General features: G+C 41.0%; 1 protein-coding gene across 1 annotated transcript in view; it reads right to left on the minus strand.

Annotated features, from left to right (window-relative positions):
* SLC35F4 (solute carrier family 35 member F4) overlaps positions 1-14,102 on the minus strand; it is a 155,589-nt gene that overhangs the window by 25,537 nt on the left and 115,950 nt on the right. The window contains exon 2 of the mRNA XM_028506827.2: positions 2,972-3,157. Within this exon, the coding sequence (XP_028362628.1) occupies positions 2,972-3,157 (186 nt within the window). The remainder of the gene's footprint in view (positions 1-2,971; positions 3,158-14,102) is intronic.

Genomic DNA, 14,102 nt, shown 5'->3' on the forward strand with positions numbered 1-14,102 from the left:
ATTCTTTAATTTTACCATCTATAGGTACCATAGAAAAACTTTCTCCAGAACTCATTTATTTTTCTTTTTTTTCTTTTTCTATTTTAAACATATCTTTTAGATAGTCCTGCTTAGAGTTATAGTTTTGTAAATATTTTTCATTAAGATCAACCTAGCAGGAACTCCATCCATTTTTATAAACTGTAAATTGAAGCCATACAAATCAATAGTAGAGAAAATTAGAATTTGAGAACATGTATGTAAATCCTGCCTTGCCATTGGATGGCCCTGAGTATGTGTTTAATTCTAGCCTAGTTTCATTATCTGTCAAGCAGTGATAATATCTGTATCATGGAGTTCATTCTGAGGTTAATTTCCACAACACTCATGAAAGCCTGGTGAGCTTCTCTTCAGATTCTTCTTTAACCTTTTTCTTTGGTGCCCTGGAATATCCCCAAGTGCCTTCTGAACACCACAGAAAGAGTAAGTTATGTCCCATGTGATCTTTGATGGTAGAGTCTTTGAAATTTGTTATCTGTATATGATAGGGCAAGTCTTTATTAAGTAGCACATTTAGTTAACTGGTGTATTCTGCTCTACAGATAGCTAGGATAATAGGAACATGAGATCTGTCCAGAAGATATCCAGCCATGTAATATGAGAAAGAGACATTTATTGAAGAAGATACAAGATACAAGAAACATCATTCATAGGACAATGATGCCTCAGTCCCCTTCAAAGGAGGCACCTTGGGACTTCACACAGTTCTCCCAATCACCATCAGCTGCCCCATCATATTCTCCTGAATCTTATCAATGGTCTGAAATCTCTTGCCTTTCAAAGGTGATTTTAGTTTTGGGAAAAGCCAGAAGTCACAGGACACCAAATCTGGGCTGCAGCAGAGTCACCTGGGTGATTTGATGTTTCGCCAAAAAGCTGCATGAGATGTGATGAATGAGTGGGCATATTGTCCTGATAAAGCTGCCAATTACCAGCTGCCCATAGCTGTGGCCTTCTGAATTATCTGAACAGTTTTCATGAAGTAATGTTCAAGCTTAAGGCAAAATTTGATGCATATTCATTGCTCTACTTGTTCAGTCATTTTGAATGTGATGGCCACACAGTACTCATGCTCACTCAATGGTGTCTACCACCCCCACTGACTAGTACAATGAAGTCATCATTGTTCATGCATGCACATTCTGCTCCACTCTCCTTGGCTGCCAGGTTATATCAATGTTGTGCAAACCATTCTTGTTATATTAACAATGGCTGGACTGTTTCTGGACAGACCTGATATTATTGTAATTTATTAAAGCCAGTTAAAAGTTTCTGAAGATTTAAGGTATTTTCCTCACATTTTAAAGGAGTTTTAGTCTTGAGATTCACATCATTTAAACATATTGTCACTTTTTGAAAATTATATTTCCCCATATTTAAAAAAGACCCTCTTCTCAAATCAGTAGGACCCTCGAAAGAGCCTTTCAGGTCTCCTTTAAACATTTGTTTACTCTATCCCCACCTATGTTCCCTGAATGCTCATTTCTCTTCTTTAGTTTTAAAGCCAGTTTTCTCAAAGCTCTGGTTTTGTTTTGTTTTTTTTTTTACTACTCCATTATTTTGCATGGAATATTTTGCTGTTTTTGCTGTTGTTACTGTTTTTAAGGATGCAGGACATTTTAATGTGTTGCTTGCCAAGCTGAGGGAACAAATGGAGGAGGAGAGACTGAAAATGCCAGTGGAAGAGATGGAGAGGGGTGCTCCCAGACACAGGAGAAGGAGTTAACATCAGAATGGTAGAAAGCACACAAGACAAAGGTGGTCTCGCAGTGGTGGTAATAAGCAACAAGATAACATTTTGAGGCAGAGAGGAAGGCATCTCTTAGCATGTAACTCTTTTGTTCTTTGGGGAAAGGTAGAGTATGGTGAGGTGATGAGAAGCTAAGTATGGACTCGGGGCCTGAGAGCATCCTCTGGGGATGGCAAAGAGTATCAGAAAATAACAGCATTGGGCAGCAGCCTAGTGGAGACAGCTGCATTAAAAATGATAAATTTGTTGGGAAACTCATGGATATGGTTACAAGATTTACCTAGCAATTCCAGTAACCCAGGTAACCCAGGAGTTGGTAGGCAGATGAGAGGAAAGGCTAAAGGTCTTGACTAATCCATAAATGCTGATTAGGGAGGCAAGTAAAGCATCCCAAAGGAGGTGTAATGTTGCAAAAATTATAAGTGCTCCAAGGACTGACAGTCCTGAGGAGGACATGAGCAGAGTCTGTGATTTTATGGGTGTTTCTATTCCTTGGAGAACAGGCACACTGCACTATTACTGAACCCCAGGGCTGAAACGAAAGATGCTGGCATTTGACACCTTGAAGCTGAGAAAACTAGTTACCCTGTAAACGTCATTAGATGTCATTGTTTAACCATGTGTTGGTTAAGCCCTTCAACAATAGGTTTGTGTTCAGTTTCTCTGCTACACTGTACACCCCTAACAGACTGTACAAATCATGCTCCTTGGTTTACGATGGGGTTATGTCCAAATGAACCCATTGTAAGTTGAATTACTGTAAATCTAGAAGGCACTTAATACAACACTGTAAAGAATTGGTTATTTACCCTTGTGATCATGTGGCTGACTGGGAGCTGTGGTCACTGCCGCTGTCTCGCATCATGGAACAGCATATCATACCACATATCATTAGCTCAGAAAAGATCAACATTCAAAATTTGAAATACATTTTCTACTGAACGTGTATCATTTTCACACTATTGTAAAGGCAAAAAATCCTAAGTCAAACCATCGTAAGTCAGGAGCTGTCTTCATTTATACACTTCCCTTCTTCCTTCTCCCACGTGAGAAACCTTCCCCTCCCCCAGCCCGGAGCATGCACATAATGTCTCTGTGTTCTCTGACAATGGCAAGATCTTTCACGGCTGGTTAGAAGGTTACCTGGATGTACCACTGTTTAAGAGGAGGTCACCAGCCTACCTGCTCTGCTCTGCCTCTCGATTCTGTGTCCACAGACTCCAGAGGATCCTCGGCTCTGAAGTTCAAGAATAGGAGCAGATGAATCTTCAGTGACAGACAGAGGGGATAACTGTCTACTGATGCCACTGTGCGAACTGGGGCAGTTGGCTCCTGATTTACATCGAGTGATGGATGACCTGGAGGTACCTGGGAAGAAAGATTTCACACCACGTTGAGTACTTCCTGGAGGAAAATATTGGAAACAGATCTTAAACCCCTTGGCAGGAAAATATGTGGCAGCCATAATCACAGTCCATATGGAATATTCATTGAGCTCATTTCTAATTTTATAGGTGCTCCTAAAAAAATGCTGTGTTGGCAAGGTCTGTGTCCCTAAGATAAAGGGTCTTTTTAGATAAATCCACGAACTAGAAATGAACATTAGAATACGGTGTTTGGGTTGATACATCTGTTCTGAATTAGAACTGTTAACACTGTCTAATTTGTCTCTCATTGAGACAAATCTCAAGGAAAGCAAACTGTTACGTTATGTTTGCTTTCTCATTTAATTCCTTAATGGTAAAGCTGCCAACAGTGTCTCCCATCAAATCCACAATGCATTTTTCATCAGATTGATCACTAAAATCCAATTTCATGTGTCTCCTCAATGACCTCTGGCCTCTATCCACTGTTATAGACAAACACTTAGCCTTTAGGATCCTCCAGTGGCTAAGCCCCTTCCTATCCCAATAATCTTCTGGGCCTGCCACCAGTGCAGTCACATAGGGCGCTGTGCTAGAAGGACCCCACCACCACCATCACCACACGTACCTGAGGGTAGGTGTTGTGTAGGAGCCACCTGGAAATTCTCAATGCTTTTATCTTTTAAACTGTTTTATATTTTGGTAAGTGACTTCTGATGACATAACAGAGCATACAGGGGGCTTGGTGCTTCAGTTGATGCATGGTCTTGTCTCCCTACCTCCTGGGTGGGATTTCATCTTTGTTCCTGCTTAGCAATCTTACAGGGTCCTGGGTGCTGGAATGCGGGGTGTTGGGGTCTCAGGGTGGGGCCACCAGTGTCTGTGGGGGCCAGAACTCACCCAGTAAGTATTCCTATGTCCAAGGGAGCAGACATTAAATAGCAAGAAAAAGGCCATGATATGGAGTCACAGAGACAGACACACCCATGCACACACACGCACATACACACAAAGAGAGAGTGCATAAAAAAGGAAAAAGCCATTCCCCCCCACCCCTCCCCTGGTTTTTGACCAAGGGGCCCTACATTCTCATTTTGCCAACCTCTACCCCAACCTGAATACCCCATTTCAAAGAAGCTGGTCCTGGCTGTGTTCTGACACTTTACTCTCAGCACTGGAAGCATTTAAGCTTTTGATGGGCTGTTCCTTTATCTGGAACACTCCGAATCTAGCCAAATCCTTAAATCCTTGATCAAGTTCTGATTGGTTCAGGCAGCCTTCGCTATTGGATCTCCTGCATGTGTACTCCCTTGCCCTTGTATGGCCTGAGCTCAGTTGGCAGCAGCCCGGCACTAGCCGCCCCAACACTTCACTTTCTCATGTGTCAACGCTTTCCCTCTCCATCTGCAAAAGCCACCTGATGTCAGACGCTGTGTCCTTCTCTATCTCTTTGTTAAATAAACTTTTAGGTTTAGAATAGTTTTATATTTACAGAAAAGTTGAAAAGATAATTCAGAGAGTTCCCGTGTGCTCTTCATCCATTTTCCTTTAGTGTTAATATTTTACACACACTTGGTGCATTTATCCAGATCAAGATATTAACATTGGCAATTACTATTAACAACACTTCAAACTTCATTTGAATTACATTAGTTGCATCACTAATGACCTTCTATTCTAGGATCCCATCCAGGATACATTACATTTAGTCTTCATGTTGCTTTAGCCACCTATGGTCCTTGACAGTGTTTCAGTCTTTCCTGGTTTCTCATGACCTTGACAGTTTTGAGAAGTGCTGCCAAAGTGTTTTGTAGGCGGTCCCTCAGACTGGGGTTTGTCAGATGTTTTTTTCTCATGTTTATATTGGGGCCATGTGTTCTGGGGAAGAACGTCACAGAGGTGAAGTGTCCTTACCATAGGATAACCATCCTTTTATGCTACTGATACGACTTATTACTGATGATGTTAGCCTTGATCACCTGGCCAAAGTAGTATTTGCCCAATTTTTCCACTCCCTTTCTCCCCTTGCCATACTTTGTTCTTTGAAAGCAAGTCACGGAGTCCAGCCCACACTCCGGGGTGCAGGGTGGGGATGTGTTAAGCTTTACCTTCTGGAAAGAGTGTCTGTATATTTTATTTGGAATTCTTCTGAAAAGGAGATTTGTCTTTCATCCTTCCTTTATTTATTCAATCATTTATCTATATCAGTATGGACTCCTGTATTTTTTGTATACTCTGAATTATGATCAAACCTGGTTTGTTTATTCTTGTGCTCAAATTATTTCATCCTTCACCACTGGGAGACTGACTTCTGAGTTCCTTTGACACGTTCCCATTCTTTTGTTTCTGGAGCTCTTCCTTACTTCCGGGCATTACAAGTACTCTGGGCTCGTCTTTTATTTTCTCTGCCCCACTCCTAGAATCAGTCATCTCTTCAAGGATCCTGATTTCCTTTCATTGGAGAACAGTATTTAGAAACCAAAGTCTGGCTGTGTGATTATTGTTAGCGAAATACCCCTGAATGTCGGTCTTCTCAGTTGTCAGAGCTAGGAAATAAGTGTGTATGTATCAACCCATGTATACACATATATCCATAATTCTTCTTCTTATCTATATATTGTACACTTTTAAAGGTATCTCCAAGAGCCAGGTAAAATGTTCTATATACAGTATGACCTCAAAAAATGCCTGTTGAGGGGCAACCGGGGTGATCAGAAGTAAAGTATCAGAATCAACTTAGACACTGATGGACACAGCTCCAAGGTAGGTGGGAGACTGTTCTACCTGCTCTCTGGAGCATTTGTGTTTGTTCTTCACTGTAGTTAGGAGTGTCTTTAGTGTTGCTGACGCAAGGTGGAGAACAGAGGCTATTGTTTTCTCTGGGCTATGGAGGCTATGTCCTGTTGGGGTGCTTCTGTGATGGCAGGAAGGTGGTAGAAACTGTCAGATGGAAGACCAAATATTGGAATAGCAATAGTATATTGGTTTTAATTTGGCTTTGAATACATCGTGTTATGTACTATGTGAGTAATCACTTGAAGCAATCAAAGCAGAACCCGAGAAGCAGTGATGTCAAGAAAATAGCATCTCCACCAAGAAACTAGCAGAACAGCAGTGTAACTTCGATGCAAATGTTAGTTCCGCAGCCCAGGCCTCTCCATCTATGACAAAGATGTGTCTTGTTTTCTTTTTCTTCTTTTTCTGGTTCTCAATCTTGGGAAAAATAAGTAGAGGTATGTAAAAATGGAGTTAGCTGTACTATCAGCAGAGTCAAGCTGATTAAAATTTATTATTTAATCTTGGAATTAAGGAAATAAAAAATGTACAGCTACCCAAAAGTCAACAGAATTACATACTGATTACTACGGTTAGATTAATGCAATGTTAATATTGTTATTATCAAACTGTCATAATACAAAATGTTATCATTTTAAATATCTAAAATGTTTACTATACTTTCTATGACTATGTTTCTAACTGAGTATTTCAAATGCAATGAAAGAGGCTGTCTAGAATTCAGTGAACCCTCATTTTTTTCATGCTCTTCAAAAGGGACTAACACTCAGATACTTTGAATCATTTTTTACTTATCTTTCAAGTATCTTTTATAATTTATTTTTACACGAGTTGTGCCTTCTCCTGTTTTCTTAGGTGAATATCAGGTTGCGTTGTGTGATCATTTGGCAATTGTGTGTGGAAAGGAAAAAGTCCAAAAACAGATTGGATGGCAAGTTGAAATGGAGTTGAGATAAAATATTGGCCATAGTTACTTAAAAGTTGATAAATCCTGTGTAGCTGGCAAGTGCTGGATTTGTAAGCCAAACTAGCAGTTTCTCTTGCTTCTTCATTTTCACTGACATGTTACGCCCTGGCCTCTGTACCTTCTTATGCAATGTAGCTCCAAGCCTATTGCCTGCTGCCAGCTACTTCTCAATGGTTCATTTGTGGAAAGGCCTAAAAGTAGTTGAGCCACTGGAGATATTTAAATCATTGGCCTGAAAAGGCAAATCTGAAACTTCAGAGCCAGGCCCAGAGGCATGTTCAGGGATTGGACCACGAAACAGTCATCTTCAATCTTGTTAATGAAGACACTGCCCCGTGCTGTATGGTTTTGTACCACTCGGTTAATATAATGCCAGTCCTAACAAAAAATAAATATTCAGAATGTAACCTGGGATGCAGTCAAGGATTATAAATAGACCGTATTGATTTTTCTATGCCCCGGTGAATGCCTGGGCATTGAAAATTCAGTTAGTGAGCAGTGTTCAGACTTTAATAGGTATTGAGAGTAAGCTATGTTAAGAGTGATGGGTTGGAAGTCTCTCATTTGTCATATCAGATGGTCCTCCTGCTTCAAGAAGAAAAGAAGACATTCTTGCTTGGGCAACCCTTATACTCATCAAACATATGTTCTGGATCTGTATTCTAAAGAACAGGTCAGAGTCAAGATTGATTTATTCTGGCTTCCTTCTCCCAAATAAATGATCATCCTTAATACTTGTTTGTTTAGATCATTTCTGGCCCTCGAGCTCCTCCCAGTACCAAGCTTTGTTTCCTCAGTGCTGCCCGGGGATGAACCCCCTCCATCAGCGGAAGCCCTCATCACACCAATGTTTTATTACGTCTAAACTCGTTTTCCTATTCCGGCTACTCTTCTCATGCCCACACCCAGTCTCTGGCTACTGAGCCTGTTACACCTTCCGTCATCTGCAGAATTAAATTATGGGTTAAGCTCGATGATTTCTGCTGAACATTCACAGAAATCTGAAATGGATTTTAAAGTAAACTTAAAGTATACTTAGAGAAAGTGCCTAAGGAAGAACTTTGAATCTGTTTAGTTTATCCTATAGAGGAATCAGCAGAAATATCACAAAATTGCCTTAAAATTTTTTGGTGGTAGTCTTGATTTTAAATAAGTTCCCAGATAATAGAAAGTGGGGGTTTTGTTGCAAAAGAATACTTTTTAAAAAATCTCTAAGCCCAATTAACAACTCCCTCAATGTTTTTAGTGTGGATATCTTGATCCTCTGTCCTATTTTTAATGGCCAGCATCACATTCCCTTCCCATTTCAGGAAACAATGTCCCATATCCCATAATGGAAAGTTAAAAAAAAAAAAAAGCCAAAGAATTCTCCCTGCCCCTGGCAATAGGGTGCAGGCATGACTGGGTTTCAGCCAATCAGACCCTCCTATCCAGAACTTTGAATCTCAAGGAAGACAGATTGTTGCTATTTCACGAGCAGCAGGGTATCAGGTAGTGATGGTGATAATAGCATCCTGGCAGATTGTCTGTCCCAGCTGCTCAACTGTGGTGGCCCTCTCAGATCCCGCACATTTTCCAAGGCTCTGTGAGTCTCACCTTCCAGATCTACTCAGTAAATCTCCCTGTTGTTAACTGGTTCGTGAGGCTTGCAATCAAGAGCCATGTCTGATATCCACTCTCCAGGGCTTTAACAGGCACCCAGCCTCATGGACCCCTCCTCACCTGTCCTTTCCCCTTTCTCTCTGATGTCTTTACTCACCACTTCTTTTCTTAAATTTCTCCAATTACAGTTGACATACAATATATTAGTTTCAGGTGTACAACATAGTCATTAGACATTTATATAACTTACAAAGTGATCACCCCTATAAGTCTAGTACCCATCTGGCACCATACTCAGTTATTACAATATTATTGACTATATTCCCTATGCTGTACTTTATATCCTTGTGACTGTTTATATAACTGGAACTTATACTTCTTCATCCCTTCACCCTTTTTTATTCACACCCCCAAATTCCCCTCCCATCTGGCAACCTCACCACTTCTTTTTGGACTGCATCCACCTCTGTGGAGGATGGTCCCTGTACTCAGAGAAGGGCCCATTGAGGGCATCTAGGAGATTTTCTGGCATTCTTGCCAGCTTCCCTATAAGAACCCAATGGCATATATTCTAAAGAGGGCATAGCTAGCCATGTTACCTTTGCTGAACACCTGCTGGTAACTTTCCATCTGGAAGATGATTCCCAGGTGAAGGCAGGGAGGGAGAATCTGTAAGATGCACCAACCTCACTTTTCCTCCCATCATTCCTGTCACCCTAATGCCAACAGCACCTGGAGACTCATTGGCCCTATAGTAAAAAGCCTTGTTTTGATGGTTCTGAAATATTCACTTCAACCCAGGAAAACCCAGAGAAATATAAGATCCCATCTAGCAATCTCTTTAGAGCATTTTCCAAGAAGATCAGCTCGGTAAGTTGAAGCAAAATAGATAAGAAAATGCTGTGCTGTATGAAGAAAATGAAACTGAAAGCACTGTTCTGGTCTGGCGTAAATCTATAGAAAACGCAGCTCTGGAAGTTGTGCTTTTGGACATATGTCCCTTCCTCTTACATGGTTAAGGTGCTGACCTTAAGACCACACAACAATTTTGTTTTTATAACGCCATCTACACCACTCCTAAACACATACAAATAATGCAATAGTATAAATCATACTTTAGAGGGAATGGGAGTATTTATGCTTAGAAATAATTTCTTGTTAAAGTAAGTAACCGCTTCTAATTTCTTTAATCCTGGTTTTTCATAGGTTGAGTTTGCTTCCTTGAATCATCCTGTTTGCTTTTCATCAAGTCTTCACACTGACTTTCTTTTAGCTGAGATTTTGCCTCTTCTGCCACCAAAATCTTGATTCCTTGTAAATTTGAACCAGGGTATTGACCCACATACAGGTGTATGTAAAAGGTGCTAGGATGCCTATATGCACCTTGAGGCATCACTACCTCCCTCCTGCAATGCCACTATTACCCTGCAGATCTTGGAAAACACTCCCTACTGACTGTGGAAACTCTTTACTTACAAATTCCCCTATATTAGGGCTCCCCTAGAATACATTCCCTTCCAAATGGCCTTGGTGAGTATCTTGATTGATGGATTCAACAAAGCATTTATAAGACAGATTCATAATTCATTATAATAAAAAACAATTCAGAATAAACCAAAAGGCTTGTGGCAATTGGCCTAATTCTGTGATAACCCATTAATCAACAAGTTATCGACGCCTACTCTGTGTCTAGCCCTCAGCTAAGTACAAGGAAGGCAAGAAAGCATGTTGACTGCCCTCATTTTCTTATGGTCCGGATAGGGCAATAGCGAATTACACAGTAATTTCTGTAAAGGGAGCTAAATGCTGAATGAATGGATAATCCGGCCTTTAATCGACCAGCCAACCGACTGCTCAGCCCTTTGCCACTGCCAATAGTCGCAAATGTCCTTCTCATTTGGGAATCAGCTTTTAAGCCATAACCCTATGGGTCAGTTCACAAAGTATGTATGCCTTGTTCATGAGCAGAAAGAAATAAATGGCATTCAAGTATGCCAGGGTACAGCTAATGCTGTTAGCATTTACATGTGTCACTCGGGAGGAGTTCAAATCAGAAGCTGGCAGAGGCAGCTGATTGACTTAAGCCACAATCTAAATGAAGCTCTGTAAGTTTTTGCCTTGGGGGATATGAAAAAAGCTAAACAACCAGCATCAGATTATTTTCACAATTGTTATGGGTGTCCTCACCTACAAGGTGGATGGGCTGACATAGTCTATGAACTGAAACCCACTGTGCTAAGTTCCAGCTCCACAGTCGTACAAGCAAGCAAGCCTCTTCTTCACTTACCTAGATCCTACTCTCCTTTCAATGTTCAGGTCCAGGCCTAACCCCAACTGTCTGGGCCTAAGTTCCACTTTCATTCACATAAGATGACATTCATTGAGCTAGAAGGGGGACCTAGTTCAGGGGGAGGGTGACATGTTGAGTTTAAGGTGCTTAAAAGTCATCCAAGGGCAGATGGGCAGCAGGCAACTGGGCACATCAGTCTTGAGTTGAAAAGACAGGTTTGGATGGAGACACAGATCTGAGAGTCACCAGTATCTGGGCAAGTCACTAAAGCCATAGGAGAGGTTATGGGTTGCATCATGTCCCCCCAAATTCACAAATTGAGGTCCTAACCTGCTAAATGTCAGAATGTGACCTTATTTGGAAATAAGATTTTTACAGAGGTAATCAAATTAAAGCAAGATCCTTAGGGTGGACCCCAATCCCATATGATTAGTGTCCTTATAAAAAGGGGAAATTTGGACACACACACACAGTGAAAACACCATGTGAATATGAAGGTAGATATAAGGGTGATATTTCTACAAGCCAAAGAATGCCAAAGATTGTCAGCAAATCACCAGGAACTAGGCAAGAAGCAAGAGGCATGGAATAGATTCCTTCTCATAGGCTTCAGATGGAAACAACCCTGCTGACACCTTGATCTTGGACTTCTGGCCTCCAAAACTGAGACAAGAGATTTCCGTTATTTAAGCCATCAAGTTTGTGGTACTTGGTTATGGTAGGGAATGAGATCATCCAGAGGGAGAATGCTGACTGAGAAATGCAGGTGACTGGGGCTGAAACTCAAGAAAACCAATAATAAAAGGGATATGGACCTATAAAAAAAAAACAGCCCAAAAGGTTGGGGGAGGATGTAACTTTGTGGAAGTCAAAGAAAGAGAGTGAGAGAGAAGATCACGGCACAGTGTGCTTTAGTCACAGGACAGTCACCAATGACTGTGGAAGGGGTGCTTTGGTTGGACAGTAAGGGCAAAAGGATTAGCATTTACTGAGAAAGGCAGAGGAGGTGAGAAAGCACATGCAAAAATTATAGACAGCACAAATGCAAGAGGGAAGGAAGAGTTTTCTCAACCTAGATTCTGAAAACATCAAAAACAAGTGAGTTTCAACCCCAGCATGGAAAGCCCTAATCTACTGACAAATCTTGGGCTAAATGAGGATCTGCAGGGGGAATGGATGGATGGATGGATGGATGGGAGAAAAGACAACAGAGCTGGGTAATTCAGAGTAGTTTTGTTAGAAAATAGTATTTTATTCACTGCGCAAAAGTTCACGAAAATCACGTATGGCTTTGTAATTTAATAAGAGATGATGTAAAACTTTCTTTAAGCTTCTTGAAATCTTCCTACCCAGAATTCAGGGGACCTGACTTAGCATGTTAATCACTTCCCTGCTCCCATGGCTGTTGCAAATGTTCAATCAAAATCCCCACTAAAAACATAATTTCTTGGTCAAAGATGAGGAATATATATTAAAGTTCTGTTCCCTTCATAAACAAACAAGAACAAATTATCCCCTGGGAGTACTATATTCACCCAAGTAAGGCAAATTACAGCAGCTATGCGCGTGATAGAATGCTTAATGCACCAGTACTGACAATTGAGCATAATATGTTAAAAAATTCTCCTGTAGAGGCAGCGCTTGCAGTTTGTTGGGCATGCTCTACTCTTGAATTCTAATTTTAGCTAATGGAATGGAAGATACTTTGTTCACACTATTTTAAAAAATGACTTAAATGTACTATGCAGGGCCTGGAATAAGGCAAACGGTCCTGCTGGCATTACCTTCTAAACATTCATTGGTCCATCTCCCTTAGCCATCTTTATTCATCCAGTTCCCCACATTATGTCCTCATTGGCTCTTTCTTTGCATAACTGATGGTCACTTGCCCCCAGGCCCAGGACTGCAGAGAGGAGCTGCCATGTGAAAATGAAAGTTATGTGATGTCAAAGAAAAAACTCTGGGTTAACCTTGACCTCACACCTATAGCCCAGAGAGTAATTTTTCTGGTTACTATTTGTTTAGGTTAGAGAAAACTTGGCGAACCTTGTTCTTTCATTCATGCGCATTTACTGAGGGGTCTCCTGTGTGCCAGACATTGAACTGGGATATAGAAGCTACAAAGAGGGCAAAGACCCAGTTTCTCTGCCTTGGTTCACAGTATATTGGGGCAAAGAGACTGGAAAACAGGTGAATTATAACCCAACATGGAAAGCACTAATATACTGACCAGTCTTGGCTTTCATGGGAATGAAGATCTGCAAGAACCTGAGCCTGGAGCGTGTGAGCAATTGTAAGACCAAAGAAGTAGGAACAACATTTTTACGGCAGCCACTTCTTGGGAAACTAGTCAAAACCATCAGGAAAACAGCCTGTGGTCTGTGGGATCAACCACACCATCTGGACTCAACGACAGTGAAGCTACACTGTAATGGTGTGCAGTTTGGGCTACCAGACCAATCATGGTTTTCAGTCTTGAGGACTCTGTAATCAGTTTCTTTTCTCCAGCACCACTCCAGAGCATCTAACCCCTTAGTTTCTTTTAGCTCAGTGTGCATTTTGTCTCAGAAACAATATTTTTTTTATTAATAGATGAGCAAAAGGTTGCAGAAGTATTAAAGACTATACTTTATATGTTTGTGTCTCTTACATCAATGCCTAGCACAGGAAAGCTAGGGTGAAGGATCTTTCTGCAGAGAAGAAAAGAACAATGAGTCTGGTTATATGCTCACTCATGCAGCCAACAAGTATTTACTGAGAATCTACAGTGTCCCAGATACTGTGCTTGATGCCAAACAGAGCTTAATTGATAAAGCAGACAGGGCATCACCCTTTTGAAGCCTAGAATAAGTGAATAAACACATAGACATATGAATATAGCATGGATAAGCAAATACATCAACAAACAATTACAAGTTATAAGTACTGTGAAAGAAGCAAGTGGGAGTGGTGATAAGGACTAACAGGGTGGCATTTAGGTAGATTGTGCAGTTAAGGGAAGTCTTTCTGAGGAGACTAAGGGGAAGTGGAGACCTTAGGATGAGAAGGTAGGCTTGCAAAAACAGAAGGAAGGGTGACTCAGGAAGTGAGACAGCACGTGCAAAACCCCTGAAGTGGGAAAGAGTTTGGTGTGTTTTAGTCAGTGTAGATGGAGTACGATAGTCAAAGAAGTGAAGAGTATAAGATAAGGTTAAAAAGGAGACAGCAGCCAAATCGATTTTGAGGTGGGATATCCAGATAAAAATATCTATGAGGCAACTGGACAATTCTGGCAAGAGTTTGGGTGAAGACAGG

The sequence above is a fragment of the Phyllostomus discolor genome, chromosome 1, assembly GCF_004126475.2.
Source record: "Phyllostomus discolor isolate MPI-MPIP mPhyDis1 chromosome 1, mPhyDis1.pri.v3, whole genome shotgun sequence".
Taxonomy (NCBI): Eukaryota; Metazoa; Chordata; class Mammalia; order Chiroptera; family Phyllostomidae; genus Phyllostomus; species Phyllostomus discolor.